General features: G+C 57.0%; 4 protein-coding genes across 4 annotated transcripts; 1 reads left to right on the forward strand and 3 right to left on the reverse strand.

Annotated features, from left to right (window-relative positions):
- Positions 1–3,066: 3,066 nt before the first annotated feature.
- DURF2 (E3 ubiquitin-protein ligase RDUF2) lies at positions 3,067–5,050 on the reverse strand (the record flags this gene model as incomplete). The annotated part of the gene is made up of 2 exons (XM_036632939.1): positions 3,067–3,848; positions 3,901–5,050. The coding sequence occupies 2 exons, from the start codon at positions 5,048–5,050 to the stop codon at positions 3,067–3,069; spliced, it is 1,932 nt and encodes a 643-aa protein (XP_036502171.1).
- A 9,265-nt stretch (positions 5,051–14,315) lies between these two features.
- On the forward strand, positions 14,316–16,470 carry CGCS363_v001091 (uncharacterized protein; the record flags this gene model as incomplete). Its single annotated transcript, XM_036632940.1, has 5 exons — positions 14,316–14,612; positions 14,681–14,842; positions 14,910–15,227; positions 15,281–16,003; positions 16,057–16,470. 5 exons carry the CDS (start codon positions 14,316–14,318, stop codon positions 16,468–16,470), a joined length of 1,914 nt encoding a protein of 637 aa, XP_036502172.1.
- A 1,792-nt stretch (positions 16,471–18,262) lies between these two features.
- CGCS363_v001092 (uncharacterized protein) lies at positions 18,263–20,015 on the reverse strand (the record flags this gene model as incomplete). Its single annotated transcript, XM_036632941.1, has 2 exons — positions 18,263–19,254; positions 19,304–20,015. 2 exons carry the CDS (start codon positions 20,013–20,015, stop codon positions 18,263–18,265), a joined length of 1,704 nt encoding a protein of 567 aa, XP_036502169.1.
- Positions 20,016–21,869: 1,854 nt separating this feature from the next.
- CGCS363_v001093 (uncharacterized protein) lies at positions 21,870–24,172 on the reverse strand (the record flags this gene model as incomplete). Its single annotated transcript, XM_036632942.1, has 6 exons — positions 21,870–22,034; positions 22,103–22,486; positions 22,587–22,718; positions 22,775–23,110; positions 23,164–23,773; positions 23,823–24,172. 6 exons carry the CDS (start codon positions 24,170–24,172, stop codon positions 21,870–21,872), a joined length of 1,977 nt encoding a protein of 658 aa, XP_036502170.1.
- Between the last annotated feature and the right edge of the window lie 68 nt (positions 24,173–24,240).

Here is a 24,240-nt window from a genome sequence, read left to right on the forward strand (position 1 = left end):
GTTGGCCTAGGGGAGGACGCGAGACGATGGGGATCAAGATGGGATGAGACGAGACGAGACGGGACAAGCCGGACGGAGGTGGTATCCAAAAGTTGGCAATCTGGCAAGTTGGACAAAGGATCGAATGCCCTTCTTGGCAAGATGGTCGGTCGAGACTGTGGGTAACGTGTTCGTGGTTCTCGTGGTGGTGTTTGTGAAGTGGTCTTGTTCGCAGGCTGGTGTTGACCAAGGGCGAGGCCAATATAGAGGAATGTTGCTGGCTCAAGTGCCGAGCTCAGGCGCAAACGGTGCTTCAGTCTCCTCGGCCGTTCTCTTGAGGTGCTGCTGGTCTCAGGCTGTCGACGTCTCGGCTGCCGCAGCCGGATACGTCTCTCTTTTATGTCGAAAGGGTGGTGTTGGCGGTGGCTTTGGACGCAACCTAGGGTTCGTCCACGAGGCAGACGACAGGTCAAAGAAGGCTTGATCTTGTTCGATGGAGCGGGAACGGGATTCGAACGGAATGGATGATCAGCACATGATGGAAGACGGCACTCCAATCCCTGGGCCCTTGTCCATCGCCGCGTGGGAGCCCAGATGGAGGGGTCGACCTCGAATTGGATCCCATTCTCGTACTAGCCCGCAGCCAATTGGGTGGTTTGGGCTAACCCAGGCAGGGTAGTCGTGTCTGAAGGGCCCACCTTCTTAGACTGAGGACGGGGGTGTAGATGCCGTAGGACCGGGGCTGGGACGATTTGTTCGCCCGATCGAAGGAAAAAAGTGCTTCTGTTGCTTCCACCTGAGGACCTTGGGACACTTGGAGCGGGGGGTTTCCTGGCTCAGCACTGGGTGGATGTTACTTTGAAGCCACGCACCGTCCATCGGGGCAAGGACACGACGGGCCAGTCGCCTCTCGAGGAGCTGCAGGGGCCACTCTCGGTCCGCCTGCACGCAGTTGCAGTTGCGGTTGCAGGACCTGGAGCTCCTTCTTTTTGGTGGAGAATATCGGACCCAGACCCCGGAGCACATCAAGCACCTAGCAACCTGAATGCCAGCAACAACGCATCTTCTGGTCCATGTCAGCAACACAACAGAAGCATCAGCCAGAAACACCGTCGGTGTTTAGGCATGCCGACACACCACAAACCGCATGTGCATCCCCATTCATTCGCATGTTTCGCATCGACCCGTGATTGGCCACGCCCCCGAACAAGAGCCAAGTCGCATAGGCTTCCCGTTTCAATCCGGTGGACTGTGCTTGGGCTTCCAGGCAAAGAGGCTTCGTGTGTAGAACGAGTGAAAATGGCATTGGGCGAACGGACAACTGACAAACAATCAACCCATCTCGCCGGAAAACCCTGGATATCCGTGTGCTGCAGAGAGTGTTCGTCCCCAGAAGCATCCGTTTGGTCCAGCCTGGTTCAGCTCATTCAGGAAACTCACTTCATCCAAGGCAGCCGGGACCATCACGCCCTCCGCCAGATGGGAAACGTTGCTCGCAAGGGAAACGGCAAACGTTGGAAATTTTGAGAGAAAACACTGCACAGCCACGTTCGTTCCGTAGCCTATTCCTCTTTGCCTCTTTTGCCTCCTCGTCCGCATGCTCTTCCGCTGCAGCGCAAGGTCCAGAGCCTGCCCGAGCACCCCTCTGACAGCCTTCGTTTCCGCCCACCGTCCGTGAGGATGGTTAGACTTGTGCGGATTACTTGGCGTTCGACAGGACGCAGCCACCTAAACATAGCAGAGTTGCTGGTTGCTGCTCCTCCAAGCCTGCCTGCCTGGCACTTCTGTAGCTGATCTACACCTCGCGGGTGATTGGCCACGCCGGGTCGGCCCAGATTCCGAGCGAGCCTCGCACTCGTTTAACGTTATGCGGGCCTAGTCGATTGAATGACGAAAAAGAAATGAAGAAATCACCGGCCACAGGAGCCACGAGGCTAACGCAGGCAGGCCGTCCTTCGTCCGTGTCCGTTTGCATCTCTTCGAATCCCGTTCCAGCTCCACTAAAAGCCGATCCTCCCTCTCCCATGCCATTCATCGCTTCCTCGATTTGGGAACCCCCCATCTGATGTCCGCCCACCTGAATGATTTGTGAAAATACACTTTTCGGCGCATGAATACCGCACAGCAAAGCAGACGTATGCCAAATACGCTAAAGCAGACCAGATGAAGTCCTCCGTGTCATTCAGCCCATCAGAGGCCCCCCTCCATCAGGAAATCCCAAAGGTCTCGTCAGTGACAGGATCCCACCGGATATCCCTCCACTGCACCCCAGATACTTAAATCAACGCAGAAAGCCAGCCATTCCTGGCGTTCAGACTCTTCGTCACTCTCCACGACTCTGTGCTGAGCCCTGCTTCCTTCTCCGCTCCCACCGGGTCAATCAAATCACCGAGGGACAATCCCGTTCCGTCGGAGTCTTGAGCAACCGTTGATAAAACTCCGTTCTGCCGTTCTGCGGCTGATCTGCCCCTCTATCCCCGACCGTCAGTCAAACGCACGCAACCAATCATCTTTCGGCCGCGACGAGACCTGTATTTGTCTCCCCACTTGTACTTCACTTGTCTCTCCGAATTCAAACAACAATCACCAAAACGCACTGGGATACCTTCATATATTCATCCGCTTACTAATACGCTGGCCTACAGCATCGTTGCCCACTGCAGGCGTGTTTCCTTTGCGCAATATGGCTCCTGTCAGAATGCCCGCTGGCCCCGTCTCCATGGGGGCTCGTCGCCGTTTCCCATCACAGGGGCTTGAAGATGCCCTGAAGAGAAGTAGAAATATCCTGCACCGTCGACTCCCGTCTCATATCATCGTGGTGATGCTGATCTCCCATCCCGAAACGCCAAAAACAACGCCATGATTAACCGTACCCAAACCGACGCCAGCATAAACCTGTGTAATTCAAGGAAAAAGATGAGAGAAGAAGATGTAGGCCACTTGCCATCCAAGATCAGGGTCATTGGCGTATATCTGTCGAATCCGCTGAATGGCCTCGATAATGATGGTCCTCACCCTGTGCCGCTCCACATGAGCACGCCATGCGATGCCAGCCAAGGTCGTGGAATTCGCTATGTAACGTTCATACTACTGCGGTCCCCATGAAGTTGGTCCACCAGCCTGAGGCGTAGCATTGCTGTCGTCGAGCATCATACGCCGGTGCGTGTCGTCGGGAGTTGATGCACTCCCGTTGTGCCAGTTGCCTGGTGCCGGAGCCGGCAGAGAATTTCGATTTAGTGGCGGGGCGGCAACGCTGTGGATGGGCGGGGCGTACGGCGGGATCGACGCTGAAGATGCACTCTCTGTGTGTGCCACATAGCTCGGCGAGGCATGATAATGGTTAATGTTGCCCGTAGCAAACGGCACAGGCGGTGGCACTCCCGCACCTGCCCTGCTCATTGTGTTCGGTGCGTGATTCCGGCTGGCCGCGAACGGGTGTGCTCGTCTTTCGTAGCCGTTCGAGGATGAACCACCAAAGGACCCCGGGCGACCGCCGCTGAAAGGTGGGGAGCCCGGGCCGCGGAAGCTGCCGTGTCGAGACCGAACCCTTCGTCGACTCTCTCCACCGTCAGTCGGCGGCGACCGACGCTCGCCGTGAATGGGGGCCGCCAGATTTCTGCTCAGCTCGTCAAGACCTTGACTGTAGTCCCTTTCCCTGGAACGGCGGAACAGGCCCGACAACATATGAGAGGTGACCTTTGGCTCCGAAGGCACCTTGTCTCTGCAGTACGGGCAGCTATCCGACTCCTCGAACCACTTTTTGATGCAATGGTCTCCAAACACGTGCTTGCACTTGGGCAGCCTCAGAGGTGCCTCTTTAAGACCTTCGGGCGTCTCGACGCCAAAGTCGTTGTAACAGATGACGCACGCTGCGGTTCGTTAGCTCTTTTCCTTCTCTCATCTCAAGTGCTTGAAACTCACTTCTTTCGCTTTCGGAAAGATCCGAAATTGCCACGCTCTGCAGGGACTGAATGGCAGAGTTGGATGCAACCATCTTCGTTGTCACGGATCCGCGCATTACCTGAGCAGCTCTTATCTGTATGTCATCGAAATCACGACCCGGGTGCCCATGCGGGTTGAGTACGAAATTTTCGAGAATCTGCAACTCCCTCTCCTGGTCCGGATCGCGGTCTGGCGGCGGTGACGGTCTCCTCATCCCACGTCGTCCAAGAGCCGGTACTCTACGGCGCTCCACCGCTGGGACGACTGGCACTGGGATGCTTGGTGAGCTCGAGGACCCGGTTGACGACCCGGCTGGTCTAGTGTGAGCAGAGCCAGGGAAGAGCGCGCTGTTTGATGCGTTTGAGAAGCTCTCACCTCCAGAAGCTGTGCGGCGCGGCCAGTACGACGACGGTGTAAAGGCGGGGTTCGGTTGGGCGGCTGACGAGGGCGGTGCAGACCCGAACTGGATGCTGGGGTTCGCCGGCAGCGCCTGGACCGGGCCACTCGGGAAATCAGGAGGCGACGTTTCGGGCGAGGAAGGGCCTTCGGTACTGGAGGTTGACGGAGGCAAGTTTACAACTACGGGAGGATATGCGCCAAAGTGGCTGTTATCACGGAGCCCAGAAGGTTGTCCAAAGCCTCTGTCAGGAGGGGCCATCGGGGGCTGATTGGCGTTGGGCGGATTTGGCTGGATGGGCGCCGGGTTGCTGTATCTCATTGGGGGGAGCGAAGGGACGGGGAACGGCGGGTGCATGGCCTGAATACCGCCTATGTCGTGCGGAGGGCCCTGGTACCCAGCCAGACCGAAATTCGGCACGGGAGCATGGTTGTAGTAGGGCGGTTCCGGGACCGAGTTGGCCGGTCGATGATACGGCGAAGACGTTGCGCGGTGGCCCAGCATTTGAGACTGCCAGTGGTGCGGTGGAAGCTGTGCTTGTGATTGCCAGTGACTTGCCGACGCATGAACGGGGTCGTAGTGCGGCGTCGATCTGTGTGGTGGAGCATTCGGGTGACCGTGAGCGTCTGCCCTGTTGAAGTAGGGACATCTTGACCGTTGTTGCGAATACGGAAGCTGGCCGTGGTTCGGGTGCTCTGCGTGGTGGTAGACGTAGTCCATGGTCTCATCCATAGCGGTGATGCCGTACTGCTGTCGTAGAATGGCCAAAGGCGAAACCTAGACCTCAGGAGGCGTCGGATAGCAACGGATTCTTTTCCCAACCCAAAAAAATCGACTGTCGGCTGAATCTCCCGTTTGCATGCACCTGCACGGCGTCGCTCGCTTGCTTTACCCGAGTCCTCTGTTCTGACCAGGGCGGGCGAGTCGTCGTACAGGTTGCCGTTGGTCGAGGCAACCGGTCGCAGCAGTGGGGATGTCGGCGAATGTGGTCCGTTGGCGAGTCGTCGTGGACTGACCGAAGGAGGGGCTCGGGTTGGTCGTTGAGGCGGCCGAAAGTAAAGAGAGAGATGAGGGGTTCGACCGAGCGGTGTTGGTTTTATCGGTCGGCGGTTATCAGATACTCAGGTCCACGGCTTTCCCTTCTACCCATCGATGTGGCGGCGTAAATGATGCTTGCAAAATGACGTGTCCCGAATAAAATCCAAGACCAAAGTCGGTGAGCCGCAGAGGCAGAGACAGTGTCGAGGTGCAAGAGTCAGGAAGAGAGGGGGTGATGGTTAAGACACGGACGGGTCGCTGGTTCATGCCCGCATTCGGCGAAGCAGCGAGGAGTGCGGGTGCGGGTGCGTCGTTCAAGAAAGGGCGAGATGCAGGCGTCTCGAATGGCCGTAACGGGTAAGATACAGGCGGGTGTAAGTGGTGGTAGTTTATGCTGAGGCAGGAAGGCAGCTGGCGGTTCTCGTGCTCGCAGCAAGAAAAGCAGGCGGTCTGTGTCTTGGGTTTGCTTCCTCGCTATGGTGTCGCAGGCGGTGGGAGAGTAGGGATGAAGGAGGAGCGTGAGCGTGTAAGAGGATTGTGCGTGGATGGCGAAGGTGGGGGTGAGCAGCGAGGTCGAGGGATATAAGTAGCAGGCAGTATTGAATGGAATACGAGGGTGCGTGAGCGTGGCTGCTAGGTTGCTGCTAACACTGAGGTAGCGGCAGTGGCAGACGAGGAGGGGTCCGCATGCACTTGGCTTGTCGTGAAGCCGATGTCGCCGAGCAAGGGAGGCGGGTAGTCGAGAGTCGAGGGTCGAGTGAGGAGAAGAAGGGAGGAAGGTTCACAGAGCGGTCGGAAGGCGGCGAAGAGGATCGGTGAGACGACGACCACGAGAAAGGGACGCCGGGGAGGGGAGGGAAGGCACGGCAGAGGAGGGGGAGGGGGGCAGACCGTCTTGGTTTTGTATTTCGTCGCAGGCAGAAGGGAAGGAACCTTGGGAACGAGAGGAGTAATTAAAGTAGGTGTAGGCGTAGGCGTAGGCGCAAGGTAGACGCAGGCGTAGGCGTATGTGTGTGTGAGGGCCAGGCCAGGCAAGGAGCAGGAGGAGGGACGGAGTCAAAAAGCCAGACAAGACGCCGGCCTGAGAGACCAAGCCAAACCAGCCAGGAAGAGGATGTGGATGTCACAGTATGTGGATGTATGTGGATGGGGATGGGTTGGGGGGACTGGACATGGCCCATGAACGGAGGCACTGGGACCAGAAACGGGAAGAGAGACAATGGACGGGAAGGAGCGAGCAATCCAAGAAAGAGCACCTTCAAGGCACCGCCCAAGGACCCAAGGCAGGAAGGCACCTCGAGGAAGGCAAGCAAGGTGAGGCAAGGAAGGCAAGGGCACCTCACCGCACCTGCTGCTGCTGCTACTCCTGCTGCTCCGAGAGCCAAAGCAAAGCCCAAATTGTCTCCTCTTTCCTTTAACACGCTCGCTTTATCTTATTTTTCTGCGTCTCACACCTCAGACTGGACAAGATTGGCGTCGGACCAGGAAGACGGCACATTTGCAGAGTCAGGGTGCTTGCTGTGCTCCTCTCTCTGCCGTACTTACGTACCCAACATAACCTTGACGTGGGTACGGGACAGCAGGAGCGAGGTAAGGTGAGATGATGTGAGGTAGGTTGGGGTGAGGCAGCTTAGTTTCTAACCGGTTGGCAGAGGACGTCCGGTACTTTCCAAGCCAATACCTATGTACGGCAACGCAACGCACCGCACCGGGAGCAACAAGAGACACTGCCAGAGCCTAGGCTGGTCCGGACTGGGGCGACTGGGCTGGCACTACCACGACCACCACCAGAGGTCCTTGCCACGGCCATGACATGCCCATGTCCATGTTCAAGTCACCAATGTCCATGTCGTTCAGGGAAAAGGAGCGGTACGGGGACTGGATTGGTCTGCAGACAGCGAAGCAGAGTGCCGCAAAGCACCTGACACAGCACTGCACACCCAGCACAGCACAGCGCATCGCAGCAGAGCACAGCACAGCACAGCACAACATGGGCAGAACAGGCCAGGCCATGGTGCGGCGGCGGCACGGCACTGCGCTCAATGAGGAAGACGACAGACAGCCAGCTGGACAGGCATGTCGGGAACAGGGGAGGAGTGCGAGAATACACTGGGGCCAGCCGCCTCCGCGGCGAGTGAGAATGCACACCACAGCAGTGAGGAGCAAGAGTCAGACTCAGAGTCAGAGTCCAGCCCACCTCGCCAGGTGAAAGCGAATGGGCGAGCGCCGAGTTGAGGAAAGTTGCAGGGCCATGCGCACCGGTTCCAGCTCCCAGTCGATCCCAGGTCCCGTCCAAAGAAATGGACTTGTACGCTGCTCTCACCAACAAGACGACGACTGGGGGGGCGGTGGCAGCAAAGCAGCCTTCTCAACCCAGAAATCTCGGTGTGGTCGGGTGGATGCGGTGGAGGTTCCGACAACGCTTGCAGCTGCTGGTGAGGTGGTGATTGCGATGCTGATGCTGATGCTGCTGCTGCTGCTCTACTAGCACGGCACGACAATGTCGTCAAGTACCCTTTTCTAGGGCTGCCTTTGCACACGCAATGATCCCTACAGTATCCTACATCGCATCACGTTCCACCTGTAAGCGTGGCCGGCCCTGGGTTGTGCGTGACTCCGTCTCGGTGGAGGGGCAGGCTATGTGACAATGGCGACGACAACGACAGCATCGAACGAGGGTTGGACGACCGGGTCCGCGAATCAACAAATAGCAGCAAATGAATGCGGAAACGGGTGCAGACGCAGAGGCAAAGTTACCAAAATCTTCACGTCGAAGGAACAGAGCTGGCGGGCAGCGATTCTCCTCGTCCTCGCCTTTATGACACTCTACCGTTACTTTTGGGGTCTGGCTGTAGCCGGCGCGGTGAGGATTGAGAGAGTCAAAGTTGAGATAGTTGTGGCCCAGATGGCCTTGCCGGACAAGGGTAGACGGCGGGTGTGTTTGGGCAATCGCTGTCTGTTCGGATCCCACGGGTGTCAGTCAGTTGGCGGCAAGGCGCCTTGCCAAAGAGAAACATTGAGCGAGGTCACAAGCACCAACATGGTGGCGGCGGTGGTATTGGAGTTGACTGCTTACATGTCTGCAGGGCACCATTTTATCTCATCGAAACCAAGCCGGAAATGTGGATGGATGACACTGGACACACCTGGAAACCGCGGCTTTGTCTGCAGCTCCGCTTCAGGGGGCAAAGCGCATAGAAAAGCCAGGCATGCTTCCTTCCAAAGGACATTGACTACCCTTCCACAATCGTCTCTGCCGTCGCCCGGGCTACGAGGGCGGGGGAGGGACGGTGTATCAGAAAAAGCGGGCGCTGATGGCAGGCCGCGGCCATCACATCAGCATTTCGATCAGTCAGTTCGTTCCCGCTGCTCTCCGGAAGCGTCAGGTGCACCATCTATGTAAGGCGTCAGCTGCCCGCGCTCTTCCGGCTTGCTTCAGTGTCGTCGCCCGCTTTGTACCTCGCTATCCGATGGCCGCTGATCAGACCGGGACTGGCTGAACCCACCTCTCACGCTGCCGTCGGCTCCGCCTGGGCATTTCGGGTCGGAAGTGAGGCCGTGGTTTCTTTCATCATTCAATATCCATCACGGTCACCGCTTCAGTCCAAGGGCAAGGCATGCAAGTTGCGAGCTGGGAAGCGAGCGAGGACCAAGCCCAAGGCCGGCGTGTCAGTAGGTTACAGTGCTCCATCCACGACAGGCACGATTGCAGGACATGTTATCAAACAGCAACATCCTTGGCTCATGATTAGCCACTTTCTCCGTCATTCTGCCCAGGACATTGCGCATATTCACAACCTTGCTGGCTGGTTGGGTCATGGACCGCGGACAGGGTTATCAGGGCAGCATGGCTTGGCTGGGCTGCAGTGCAAAGAAGCTCTGAGAGGCTGGTGGCCCTGTACGAAGGAAGAAGCGAGCGCAAGCCAACTTCTCAACATCCATGTCGGTCTGGTCCCTGCGAATAAGGTGTGCTGGCCTGGTGCCACCACAGACGCAAGCGAACCTCAACACAGAGCGACTATATACTGGCTAGCAAGGCCCGGTGCTTGATTCTCACAGTATTCCCGCTCGATCCAGCATCGCTTCCGGTGTGGGAGTATGGAGCAAGCTCTACGCCGTCGCCTTTGCGTTTGTGTGTCGGCCGGCTGGCGCAAGCTGGGCGCGCGCAACCGGTTGAGACTAACAAAAACTAAGGCAGGCCTGTCAGGTGTTACAAGCCCAACTCGACGGGCCAGTCGCACGCACTGTCGTCGAGGCTCGCAGCACCAGTATGTTTTCGGCTTGTTATACATGATGGAGGCCTTAACACCACCCGGCTTTGTCGAGGTTGGAGCACAGCTTTCCTCGCCTTCCGTTACCAGAAGGTGCCTTAGTCACCATGCCCGTCTCATTCGACGAATGGCAAGCGGGACCCTGGACTGATGCACACCCCGGGCCTGGAACCCCTCTGGCCAAGGTCGCTCTAACCCACCAAAACATTTATCTGGACGGGATAAGGACCTTTCACGACACCACGCTGGACCGGATGGAGGGGGAGGGACATGGCCAGAGAGGGCTATGCTGCTTAAATTAAGCCGTCATGTCGCCAACCTCTCCTCTGCTTGTGTGTGCTCGTTCCAGCTCATGCACGCCTGAGGCTGTCCGTTTACTGCGGTATCGATCGCTCCGAGCATTTCTTCCGACCATCTCTCTTCCTGGTCGTTGCGAACGGATATGCTCCTCTAGTGCAATAGCTCCGCAGCTTGACCCCTCCGCCGAACACCCGCCTTGAGCATGACCCCCCAGGGGAGGCCTGGCAAACCCCACGATGCTACGGACACCCTGCTTCTTCTCGCCGGCCACCGCACTGCGTGAAGGAAGCCCTGGCCTGCACCAGACGAGAAGAAAAAAATTCTTCCGGCACACGAGATGTTCTCTCGCAAGTCGCAAGGGTGGCGGCAAGCTCGTCTACGCTGTCTCGGTGGCTGCAGGAACTTTGGCCCGCTGCGGAAAGCGCCCGCCTCTTGCGAAGAAACGAATGAATCGTATTTTACCTTCAAGGGAAGATGACGACGCACGGGGAATCAGGCGACGCAATGGGGGAAAAATGATGGCTGAGAAACAAAGTGTGCCAGAAACCAATCAACACCAACATCTCGGCGGCGGCGTCACAGCCTTCGTTTGCGCACAGAGCAGAAGACTGCCATCGGCCCAGCATTATCCCAGGCTCTAATACGCAACATGTGGCACGTCTATTTCACGACCGACCGACCGCCGACTTGCCGGCCGGGAGCCACGATAACGATAAAGAGGGGAAGGCTCGGTTTTCCAATAATTACCCCTCCGTGACACCTTGTGCGTGTTATCTTCCGCTTAACGGGACTAACATTCCTTTCCCTGCCATTTTCCTCGGGGTCTTTTTTGGCCCATGCGACCTCGCGCTCCGTCATTCGGGCGGTCACAGACTGACCCGATACCCTGCGGCAGCGGCATATCTTGGTGGACACTGAGCGGATGAATGGGCGGGGCTCTGGTGGTGGCCTTGAATTGGAGTTGGATGGAGCGTTTGCGCCGAGCAAATGAACCCTTGACACCCGACCCAACCACACTTTTACCACCAACCACTGCCGTCATGACAGAGACACATCCACCACCTCCGGAAGCCTGGCTCCCACTGGCGCCGGCCGCACACCTCAACGCAGGCCTTGATCGCCACGGGCCCATGCTTGGTTGATCTCCATCACAGGCAGTCTCGACGTGAGATTGCCGATGCGTGGATTATATCGTCAGCTTTCACGCATATTCGACTCTAACGACTGCAACGCACTTTTGTCAATTTTCTGGCTTGGCCGTGTTCCATCCAGCTACATACGTCATCATGAGTTCCATTCTTCCTCACAGGGGCAGACACGACAGAAGAACAAGGACCCCGCGGCTTCACGTTGGGGTGTCCCAGCCATGCCCCTGCTCGAACCCGCACAGAATGAAGGCGAGCAGGACTTATCGATTGGCGGGCGCCCTTTTTGGTCAACAACCCCGTCTCTGATTCGCTTCAGTGCCAGCAAGATCCCCGCGACGATCATTGAACCCTGGTTCGCGCTAAGATAGAAACACCCCGGCATGTGGCCCATTTCATGTCACTCCTTGTCAGTCGTTTCCCCCCCTCCAAAGTCGCTTTGCACCACGTCGAATAACCCAACAAATACTCACCATTGAATGGCCACTGTCCGCAAGCCACCATGGTTAATGCTTCAGACGTTCGTCTCATATCCCCATTTCTCTCTGCAAGGTTCCAGGGTCAGCTGGGCCACGAAGCGCTGCAATATTACGCTCGACAGCCTGGATACGGGACACATTCAGAGCGCCGACCCTTGTCTGCCTGAATGGCAGTTTAGGTGACAGCCGTCCAAGTGAAGCGCGCACACACCCACCACCGCAAACACTCGTTTGCTTCGGCATCCATCTACCGCTGTTCCAACGACAATAGCAATAGACCAGGGCTTCCATTTCCATTCAAATTGGAACCCCAGCCCCGCGGGCTTGAGCAGTCTCTCGGACACGCAGCCTATTGAGGCAGGGCAGGCTAACGCAGCATGAAAGTCTGACACCTCCCGGCCACCAAATGCCAGTTGCCGACCTCTCCGTTCCCTATCAAATAGGCCGTTCGACAGGTCGACTTTTATCATGCCCACGCCTGTTCTGCCCAATCAAAACTACGAGGATCTTGGTCAGCACCAAACCCATTCCTCAAAGTGGCACAGGTCGGTGTGGAATCAATCAATGAAGTCGCTTTAATCTCAGCCCACACTGCCCAGACGCAGGAGGTCAAATCTCAGCAATTCAGATTTTCAACACCGCCTGCTTTATTGGTCTCAAATCACCTTGCAACAAGACATGAGCGGTCGAGACTTGTCTGAGCCACATGGCGGTTGTCGAAACGAACAACCGCCGGCCACGCCCCTCCGGACCTCAGCCGACTTATGCCACGTTGAACAGCAAACACGGCTGCCGTCTACTGCGGAAAACCGCATCACGAAGGAAGCGCATTCGCCGACCGACAAACAGAAATTGAATCCTGTTTGGGATAATTCCATCTTTTGAGACTACTGGCCCTCCATGTTCCTCGCAAGCGCCTAAAAGAAGCACAACTGAAGAACGAGAATAGTTGGTTCAGGGATTTCCCCAGGCACGCACACGTGTGGTCGATGACAGTATCCGACCCGCGCGCCTGCAGCGACTTGACACCAACAAATGCCATGGGCTCGTTGGCGGTGACATCCTGCCGAAGCATGGTTTGCTCGCCAAGAGCGCGAAAGACAAGTCGAGCATACAGCGCGAACACGGCTCGAGACTCAATCGCCGGGTGGGGGCTAAACTTCCCAATTGCACATTCCTGCCTCCGATGCAGGATCCGACGGCTGACTCGCCGCCATGCCCGAAAGCCCCTTGGCAGACGGGACGGACGACCAACAACAGGATGGACTGTCCGGAGGGTGCGGTGACGCTGGCCTGTCGGTCTCGGGTTAGACGGGGCCCCGCTTCTCCCTTTCTCAGCTCAGTGCATCTTGGTCTCACGCAACGTCAAGGATTCCCCTCTTGCTCATGCTGCAGGCACTTAAACCCCACCTCTCCCGAATGCTGCGCTGCGCGTGCCGCGCCTGGTTTCGTGACGACGGTGAGAATGACAAACGACTCGATTGCCGTGAGTTCTAAAGGGTACCGTTGCTGTGTGATGTGCGATTCGCCGTTGTCGTCGCCCACGTCCTAGCAACTCGAGAGCTCCGTTGCTAATATTCCATTCTCGGTGGTAGAATACTTCTACTGCTCGATGTGAGTCTGCGGCAGAGTTGTTCCCGTCCAGGCGGATTATCCTCGACAATCGAGACCCGTCTAATCGAAAGTACGAATGCTTCACGTTCGCTCCTCTTCGATCCGTCAATACGTTTCGTAGTGTGCCGTGGGGAGTTATATCGCAACTGATACGGACTGTGTAATTGCGAAAGCGAGTACATTACTTCTTGACGTTACTCGTCAGAACCAAAGAAAGCTGTCCAGCCGCGTGTGGCCGTCTGACGACTTCAGCCGTCGTGGGACATGATGGCTTTTGTTGTGGGCGTTCATCGGCATTCATCTTGGTCAAGTTCATGTCATGCATGCTTACGAGCCTATATCTTATATTTGGAAAGGCAGCACTTGAGACGACGAGGGGTAGCCTTACAGCATTTCCAAGATGTGTTGAGGACACTCCTGGGGATAAGTGTTCTCTAGCACGGCAGTCTGGTCTTCGGGTTTTTGAATCCCATCGAAGCATGTCATGGTTAGACGTCAAGTGTGTGATATCCAACGGCGGTCTTCTGATAGGGAGGGCTTTAAAATCCAGGCTCCGGTCTCCTCAATATCAACAAAGTTGAGAGAGCACGGTGCTAATCCGACTTGTCTCTGTTATGGTCATTCCTCTAGAAGGCAGTTTGACCAGCTCCCATGCATTGTTCATTGCATGGAAATCTTTCGTCTCAACTTACTATCTGTAGTTTATATCAATCATCTTTGGAACTCCATGTGTTGAAACTGTCATCCCAACATCATGTCCACATATTCACTTTGGCAGAACACCCAAGGAGACAAAAGGGGCTGCCAAAGGTGACTGTGAATCACGAAGACCCAAGGACACTGAATCAAAGCCCCGTGTCTTTCATCTACAAAAGACCCCGGTTCTCTCGCGTGAAGCTGTCGACATGATCGAGTCGGTCCACCAACCCCTACGCCCTTTACTCGCGAGTCTTGATAGTGGCACGTCAATTACACGCATATCCATCTAAACACTCCTTCTCCGCTTCAGACTCTTCTCAGGCCAGGGCCTTCTTCTCACGTTTCGTTTCTCCCCCACCTGCTTTCGTTTTGTTTACACCCTCACCTCGGAAATTCTGGTGTTCACCTTGCCCTTCGCCACACAACAACACAACAGGACATCATACCTTAGATGGTCTCTTACAACGAGGCCTTGCTTGCTACCCCAGCTTCGCGTGTCGTCAACCCCTATATCCAGGGCACTGACATCATGGACACGGGAGTTCCCTACCGTCGCGAGCGTGGCTTTTCCGCCCCTCCTCCGACCAACTCTGCCGATGCTGAGAACGATTACCAGCGCGCCGAGATGGCTCCCCGCCTCCCGCCTCTTCGCGAGCTTTTTCGGGATATTTACGATGGCGACAAGACCGCCATGGCCGAGGTTGCGGACATGGGCCCTTTTGGCACCGCTGGACCCGAGCAGCGTCAAGTGAGTGATTTCCCCCGATATTTTGTCTTAATCGGCGTCAATTTTACTCATGGCCCTTGCCTCTGCAGTCCTCCCCTTACCGTATGAACGGTTCGACTCTGGGCGCCGCCGCCACCGAGACCCCGTTCAACCCTCATTCCAACGCCGTCGGTCGCGTTCATCACGGCCCCCCTGCTCCAGTCCACCCCGAGCATGAGCGAGAGCCGCGCACCTTTTATGATGAGTGCCAGGTAAGCCCTTCGATGATCAGTATCCTCATCATTTCACCCAAGTGTGTGAGCTGACTCCGCCTTGCAGACGTCTCGTTTCCCGTTCGACAAGCCTACCAAAACTTTTGGGGACCGTGGCACTTCTCATGTCCGTGTCAAAGACATCAAGAGCTATCCTTCGCAGAATATTCGGAGTTATTTCTCTCCTCGGAGCAAGCAGGACTATGTTCCTCTCCAATACTCGCAGAGCCATCGTCAACTTCATGATGGCCACGGCTACTACCCCCACGAGCAGCAGCATGGCTACGATCATGGCTACATGCAAGGTGGTGTCGCTTATCCGGCTCAGTATGACGACATCCATTCCCAGGACTATTCCCCTATCCACGACCATCACGACCACCAGGTATGACTCTAGTGTCACCTCGCCGTCGCGTCATCGCTAACTGAACATGATAGTCTTCCGTGTCTCGCAACAGCACCCACGGCTGGACTCCGATCAACGCTCGCGATAGCCGTCCCGTCCTGACGCCTGACCGTACCCCTTTTGCTGATCGCTACCACCAGGAAAGCCCCACTCCCGCTGCGCGTGGTCGCAAGGTCACCAACGACAAGCGCGCTGCTCAAGGCACCGCGGGAAACCGCTACAATCAGCCGGCGCCGAAGCTCAAGTTGAAGGGCGCTCGCGGCAAGAAGTCCACTCCTCAGGGCAAGACCAAATACCGTGAGATCCAGCCCAAGCTAAACTTCGAGCCAAAGGTCAACGCCTCCCACCAGTCCCAGACTCCTCGTTTGGATGCTCTTGCAAACTCTGGCGCTGCTCCTGGCAAGCAGACTGGAAAGCTTTCCGCTCCAGTTGCAGCTCCCCCCCTCCACCAGACCTGGACGCCGGCTCCGACGAACACGACCAAGTGCGACATTTGCAACTCGCGTGCCTTTGGCACAATGGTCCACCAACGCTGTACGAAGTGTCCGTACGTCATCTGCCGCAACTGCGTCTACGACGGAAAGATGACCAAGCTCCGCAACCACACGCCCATGCACGTCGATGAGTTCAACTGGGGAAAGATGCGTCCCATCCAGCGCATGGACAAAGTTCGGGCTGCCCAGAAGGCCAGAGCTATTCGAGAAAGGGAAGAGGCCGATGCTGCTGACCGCTCAGTTGGCTCCATGAAGCAGTCGGTAAGCTGATCCGCTCTACCATCCTTGAATCTCCGCTGACCCATCTTCTTCAGATCGAGAGCGCTGCTCCCTTCACCCCCACCAAGAAGACCTGGCAGACGTATGTCACCATCTCCTCCGATGAGTACGACGACAACGACTTGAACGGCCCTGAGGACGACTACAAGCCTCCCACTTCGTCTGAGCGCAAGAGTAAGAAGGCCGCCAAGGCTGCTGACCGCGGCTTCTCCGCCTTGGATCAGTACGCCGGACATGTTGGCTTGGCCAACTCCCGCCCTGTCCGTACTTCCTCCATCAATACCTACGAAAGGATGCGCCACCAGGCCGCGGCGCGCCAATATATTGCTCAGCCGGACTTTGGCACCCATGCTCGCAAGCATCGCCACCAGGACTCCGGCGATGAGGACGTTGAGTCTAACCCTGACGACGAGGTCTACAACCCGCGTGGCAAGCGCCGCTTCATGTAACTTGTGCCTCTCTCAAGCTGCAAGTTCGGACACAGATGGCTGGAGCTCCCGCTCGAACAAACACGTTCTTTGTATCGTTGCCGGGATCTGGCTCGCTCAACAGGCGACTCTTGCAACCCGCCATCGTCACAAAACAAACCCGCTCTCGCCAATCACGTTTAGTCACTTCTCGAGAGGTTTACATCAAGTCGACTCCAACGGTCCAACAATGACTTGATGCCACCAGAAAGGGCAATCAGATGCGTCACGTTTCTCGACATGGTGAGAGTCAAGGTACGCCTCCCGCTTTTGAACTATGACTCGGTCAACTTCAACTCTGACGTATCTCAGCTTTCCCAAGATGGCTTCTGCCATGACTAGCTTGCTGTCATGATAGACGAAGACATCAACGCGGCTCAAACGTCATCGATGATTGCCGACTCTCATTGCTACAGTTTGCGTCTTTTTTTTCCTACTTCACTTTCGTTTCATTCTTTTTCCTTTGTGCGAGCTCAGACAAACGGAATCATTGCTACTGAGATCTTGCCCTACGATCGCGAATGGCAAGGTGGTTTCGGAGGAGGATTGGATTGGTTTTGCTTTTACCAGAGGTTTTACCCCCCTTTTCGTCTCTCGGAGGAACGTCTCGGCGTTGGAAACTGGAGAGGGTTGGGTTAGTTACTTGGCTTAAGATACCCCTTTCTTTTCTCGTACCATAGGCTAGATCTCGAATACCGATACAGTCATCGATACTTTGCTTGGCGGCGTGGTGGTTGATGATTCGATTGTTCTTCTCGTAAGTTGAAGGCGAACTGGTGATGAGGCTATCCGCCTTTGTGGACACACTTGATTCTAGAAGCGACTCGAAGGTGACGCATACTCGGCATGGTTTGATAGACTGTCACGATTTCTTGTGTTCCGATAATCAAGAATGATTGCCAAAAGTAAGCCAAAGTCGAAGTGTGTCGCTATTTGAGTCGAAGCTTCCAGAGTACTCATAGTTAATCATGAGCAAACCAACACCAGGTGGAAGACTGGGTCCTTTGTTCTGAATCTCATATCGATTTGAGCGGAGAACGTTGCCCAGTCAGCCAAAGGAAGGAGCCACTTCGACGTTTGGAGGGAAGGAGTCGACCGAATTTTCCACTCCACTCATCCGACTCACAATCCCATCGACTCCCACGCGACTCCATCGACTCACAGTCCAACATTGGGCCATACATCCCACCATTCAAGTACCACAGACTGCCAGCGAATTTCGACTCTGCTTCTGCTTCAACTGCATCTCTGTACACCAATCCAAATCGAAACCTGCGCACACGCAACCATGTCAGCCATGTGGGGATCAACACGAAGGAAGCCAAGCATGACTAGGGGACACCGAGAGAGATTCCCAATGTCGGGGCTGAGCAAAGAAGATCTCAAGAAGGGCCTGGAAGAGATATTCCCCGACTGCCCCTCCTCGACATTTGATGTCAAACATGTGAGTGCCACGCAGGCGGTTTCATGAAGTGGTCTACTGACAGCTTAACCCAGTTTGCGGGAGACAGCTCGTAGCACGTCTGTGTCCCTCGTAAGTTGACACAAAAGCAGAGGAACGACATTATGTTGCGATACAGCACCAATCAAGTCAGTCATGGCGGTTGTGACCTGACCGGGGAGAAGACGGAACCAGCAGAGTCGACTGACGTACAACAGATCGGAGCCAAGACGGACGCTCAGAGAGAGAAGGAATACATGTCAGGTCTATCAAAATACTAACTATACATGACTTGGTCGCAACATGATCATGAAGGTGGCTTGCGCCGATGCTCTAGTAACCGAACCCGCTCTCCCACCAATGCTCACCAGTATGCCAACGTCCGATCGCTTCCATGTCGGGCTTCCACCACGATGTCTCCCCCCGACCGAAACCCAGCGCCCGCACAACAGACACCGGAACGGGCTCGACCAGCCACAGACCGGTCTCTGCGAAGTCGTCCGCCAGGGGCTTGACGGTGACCTGCAGCCACACGAGGACGAACATCAAGTTTCCGAACCGCCTCACGATGCGGGGCATCTTTGCGATCTGGGACTTGAAGGTCGTGCAGAAGGCCTTCTGCAGCAGGACGCCGACGCCGGACGCCCAAAAGAAGGAGCAGGGCTTCAGCCAGTTCGTCTCGGGGATGGCCGTCACGCTGCCGGCGCCGTGGAGGAGGCCGGAGAGCCAGAAGGCGATGGACATGATAATGAGCTTCGTCGTCGTCGTGCCCTGCTTCAGATACCCGTGCTGCACGAGCCAGTTTCCCGGGGCGGAGAAGGAGTGGCGGAATGTCTGGTGCCACCAGGCGCCCCAGAACCCGGCCAGGCCCCTGTCAAAGACCTGGGAGAAGGAGCCAAAGACGGAGGAGTACTGCCACAGCTCGCCGCGCATGGGGAAGACCTTGCTAAAGACGTAGTACTGGAATAGATCGTGAACAGAGAAGACCATGACAATCGAGGCGTACAACGTGCAGATGATGCCGGAGTGACGGTAGACAGACAAGAGCCAGTGAGGGGTGGATGCCAGGTGAGGAGGCAGCGGGAACGGCGTGCTGCCGAAGATGAAGTAGGGGTCCTCGGTGCTCTTGACCTTGAAGATGTCGAGGATGATGTACGCGAGGGAGACGGGGATGAGCTTCCGCCACAAGAAGTCGCGCTCGTCCTTGTACGTCTGGCAGCCGACGAAGGTCTCCAGCGGGATCGTCTCCATCTTGACGAGCTCCTCGGTGTGCGGATGCTCAGGCGGAGCAGGGCTAGGTACGGACGAAACAGCCCATGACCAACCTATTCTTGTCAGTAAACTGTACAATACCTCCAGAAGCTTCACACTTACCGACGCCTCGGAAGTTGGTGTACAAGTCCACGACCCAGCCCAGACGCTCGACAAAGGTGCCGTTCTCCGGGTATGACTGCCAGTAGTATTCGTACTTGTCGACGTTGACGTCCGGTGCCGAGGCCTTGTTGTTCCGTCGTCTCTTGCTGCCGGCCCGTTTGCGCAGCCCGCCTTGGGAGTTTGACCGCGCAGCAGGCGAGTTGGATCGGCTCGACTTCCTCGAGGGCTTGGGCGACGACGTAGCAGTCTTGCTCACCTTCCTCCTCGCCACCCTCTCAAAGTCAAACTGCGGGGCGGTGAAGACGAGGTTGGTGACGCTGGATAGCATCCCCCAAAACGCAGACAGGCCGCTCGTGTAGCCCATGGACATGTTGGTGCTGGAGGTCTCGCGCATGATCTTGAGGTTGAAGGCGATGATGAAGGCCAGCACGAGCCATCTCGCGGCGTAGACCCACGGGCGCTTCCTGTGCGGGATGGTCATGTACAGGATGGGCAGGATGAAGGTGCCAAAGATGCCGTAGGGCAGCACGAAGGGCTTGGAGACGCCGGCCGCGACGCGGGCCTTGAAGACGGCGCGGTAGCTGTCGCGCACGACCGCGGCGAGGAGCGGCGTGCTGGCGTTGACGAGGTCCGCGGCCGGATTGGAGAAGTTGGCGAGGATGGGCGCCGTCATGTTGGGCACGCCCAGTGTTGCTGTAATGGCAGCCGCCATGTCGGACGAGGTATGTCTCTGATCAACCGTGACAGGTTACGTTCAATGTCCAGAGAAGGCGGGGGAGACTGATCAGGCTGGCCTGGAGATCGTAAGAAACAGAGACAATGTTCAGGAGAAGGGCCGGTAGTATAAATAAAACATTGTCAGCCGCCTCTGCGTGGCTTGTCTGACTCGGATATAGCACGCAGATGTACGAGGACACCGCCGGTTCGCCCCGAGTACGGGAAGCCAAAGAAGCGGCGACTAGGGCAGGAAACCAGGGATTCTCCAGCTAACGGACTTTTTTCTTATTTACGACCAAGGCTCACGAGCCGTCGTGAGAATGTTGTGCTGCGTTTTCCCGAACGTCTTACAGCATCCCGCGACCAACGCACCATCCACCGCCCCGCAGTCTTCCCGTCGTGCTTGGACGACCCCGGTTGGGAGGCAAGGAGGCGGGACGAAAGACGACGAGAAACCGAACCCGATTACGATTGGAGGACAGCACGGGGGACGTGGAAAGCCCGATCCGAAGGCGAGAGGGAAGGGAATGGGGGGATTTAAGGCCTCGGAAGTGGACAAAAGCGTCGGGCTCAGGTAATGCGACATGTGGCGTGTGCGAGAGTAAGAGTGCGGCGATTTGTGGTGGGTGGTGGTAATAGCGCTCCTCCAGACAAACAGACACAGAGAGAGAGGATGGAAAGCAAGGACGAGAAAGACGAGTTGGTGTGTAAAGGTGTGTCAACCCTCCCGAGGCGATTCTAAAGTCGAAGATCCGTTTCGCCGCTTTGGAAACAAAACGCTTCCCTCAAATAGGTAGCAGGATATCATGGGGGGGATGGGATGACATTGCAATGCGAGCAGGGGTGCGGCCGCGGCGAGGAAGCAAGCACGAGAGATATGCCAGAGATAAGCAAGGAAGGCAGAGATGTGTGCGTGATGTGGAATAAATGCAGGCCAAAAGACGAGACGAAAGAAAAGAGAAGCATGTTTGAGTCGAGTCGCCGCATCAACTTTCGTCTGACGTCAACCAACAAGTCTCCGGTCGATCCAAGTCCCGGCGCGCGGCATGCTACTCGCCCCACGTCAGCCAGGCGGGCCGCCACCCACCCACGGTCCTGCCTCGGGTGACGGGGTGGCCCCTGGAGGCGACCAGCGGTGGGCGAGGTGGCTCCCTGCCGGGTCCGAAGACGACGAATCATGGCGGGGCACTGCAGCGGACTCGCTCACCCACCCACGGTGCGTTGTAGTGGGCTGATTCGCTGGCCGCCGGGGACCCTCAGCGGCTCCGGCGGGCGGTCTCTGCTTCAGTCTGGTCCAGTGTCTCTCACCTCAGCTCAGCAACACAGCAGCAACAGCAAAGCGTACACGAGTACGGGACGACGACCTACGACGCCGACTCGGGGCGGGGCAACTGCCACGACTTGCCTCTTTTGCCCTCGGGACGAGTCGCAGGGGCGCTTCACGTGGGAAACCGCGGATGCTTGGATGCATTTTCCCACCAAATCCCATCATGGATTCCTACCAATCACCACCGACCGCATCATGCGAGGTCGAAAGTGGCAATCTGATGGAGAAGAGAAGCACCGGCACGACAATCCACTTTCCGACGACACAAAGCAAACAAGCGAGATGCGAAAACAAGGTGAGGCTCATCGGAGCTGACGGTGTCAAACATGTACGCCTTAACCTTGGAAGGATATCGCAAATCAAGGGGGCCAATCGATCTGCCAATTGGGCTGTCAATCTGCCCACCCCGGCACTCGATTCCCTCCCCCCTAATGCAATCACGATCTAGATTGCTACCCAACCATCACACCTTAATTCGACGGTGCTAATGACATGATGCAGCACAAAACCCTCCCCGCGATTTCAACCAGTTTCTCTGCCCACCACCATCAAACGTTCGGACAACGGCGCTTCCTTTTGTCTTTTACGGTTCAACGGGGTAGACCAGTCCCCGCCGCCGCCGCCGCCGTCGACGTCGTCTCTCTTGTCCTGCTCGTCTGCCACCGCCACAGGGTCCCCCAAGCCCCCCTGAGCCACCGTCCCATCGACGTCAGCGTTTGGGAGGCCCCGGCTTGGACGGGACCGCCCACACCCACTACCGGAGTTTCTGGACACTGTGATGCCGTCTTGCCCACCGCCGGCGCCGTGTGGATCGAGCGTGCAACCGGGCTTGGCTCGGGTGGCGTGGTCGTCTGCCCCTCGCCCGTGTGAACCGCGCCTCCAAGATTCCAAGGCATCGATAGCCGCGGGAGCCGCAATCTGGTCCTCTTGTTCGTACCCCGCCTTCCACCCAGCGGCTTGACGATGGCGAGGGTGACGACCGTCATGACCAGGCTCGCGACGGCCCACGTCCCGAACGCCGCGACCGAGAAGCTGTACGCCGGGACGGGCGCGTCGGGAGGACCCTCCCCGGCGGCAGAAGCGCTTTCGTTTTCGTTCGGAAGGTCCTGAAACTTTACAATGTCTGTACTCAGGACGGTCTAACTCGCGCAAACGAGTTGTACTCATCCGATCAGCCCATGCCGTCGTCTCGGCTGTCCATCCCAACACCTTGCTTTCGTTCGGGGTCTTGTTACTCACCGATACGACAGTCACTGGCAGCAGGATCAATGCTATGAAAGAGAGCTGCTTCATTGCGGCCGAGTCATCTGCGGTCAACTCGGCGATGGATTTCATCTGCTGGTTCGCATGGTGCGTCTGCATCCGTTGAATCTTTGACAACGCGTTACTCGGCGGACCCCGACCGGGGGGCGTTGTTCACGACTCACGTATTCCTCTCGGTTCCCGGCCAGCTGGTCCAGAGCCTGCGCCCGCTGCATCAAGTCCTCCATCTCCTCCATCGCTGACGATAGCTCGCCTTTGAACTTGTCCAAGTGCGCCTGCATCTCGCCTGCGTGGCGAAGATTAAGCCTGTCCAGCTCGTCGCTAACCTGTTCAGTGAGAAATTCTCGGAGGCGTCGGAGGACGCGGAGGTTGCTGTCGACCCTCATGGCGCTGCGGTGACGCTGCTCCATGAGGAACGCCATGCGACGGAGATCTAGTTCGTGGATGGCATCCGTCTGCGCGTCGTCTTCGTCGCCAAAGGGATGCAGGTACGGCTTTGTCTGCAGACCAATTCTTAGCAGTTCGTGTCGTTGATCAACAAGCCCAAACCTACCAGTTTCGACAGATGCAGTTCCAGATCCTGGAAATGCGGCGACAGCTCTTCCACAGCCCATTCGACAACAGCAAGGAGGCTCTCCAGACTGATCCGGAACCGGTCGGCCACCCCTAGAGCGCTCATCCCCTCCAGTGTCCCCTCGAACCTCTCCTTGACCGTATCCCACAGGAGATTCTGCGTGCCTTTCCCCTTCTCCCGGTGGTAGCTCCGCGGGCTCGTGAGCAGCCAGACCGCCGTGCCCTCGACAACGTCAAAGTGGACGTACACCGCCGCCGCGTGGGGCTGCCAACGCGGCGTCTTGCTGGGGTCTTCGCCCTTGGGCCACGCGTGGAGGGGGTACCTCCGCATGCTGAACATTGTGAAGCAGAGCTGAATGTGCGAGCCGCTCCGGCCAAGATTCGGCACAGCCGCGCCCTGTTTAGAGGCCAGGCTCGTCGTGCCCCGAAACCCAGCGAAGCGCATGCTGCTCGCAAAACTCCACGACTCGCCGCCGCTCGTGAGGAAGTTGAGCAGGCAGGACGGGACCTGGTGATACGTCAGGAGCTCCAGCAGGACCTTTTCGCTGAGGTTGAGCAGCAGCGACGTCGGGCTCAAGCGTTCCAGTAGCCTGGTGTTTCCGTCAGCTGGCAGTTTTCTGAAGCCGAGTAGCGGCGTACACTATTCTCAGAGCCGGATCCCTCCCGAGCGTCGCCGATTCCATCGTAATCTCGGACGGGCTGGGCCACGCCAGCTTCCTGCGCAGCCCAATTACGTTACGGATGATGTGCAAATTCACCCGTCTCGGCCCCTCTTCTTTGCTCCATGACTCGGCGTCGTCAAAGTCTATGATGATCAACGGCGTATCGATCCTCGACGGAGGCCCGTCAAATATTGCGTCTTTGTTTGCTGCGTAGTGCTCGAGGCAGGACCGAAGCGCCGGGCGTCGCTCGTCCTGGCGTATCAAGGAGTCAGGATACGTCTCTGCCACGGCGATCTTCTCAAGGAACAGGCGTTCGCATTCGTCCATCGTGACGGATTGGAACGGATGTATTCACTGCGGAGTCCGAATGCTGGTGATGGAAGTCTGGTTGATCA

Source organism: Colletotrichum siamense (assembly GCF_013390195.1).
Source record: "Colletotrichum siamense strain Cg363 chromosome Unknown KSG_Cg363_contig01, whole genome shotgun sequence".
NCBI classification, from domain to species: Eukaryota; Fungi; Ascomycota; class Sordariomycetes; order Glomerellales; family Glomerellaceae; genus Colletotrichum; species Colletotrichum siamense.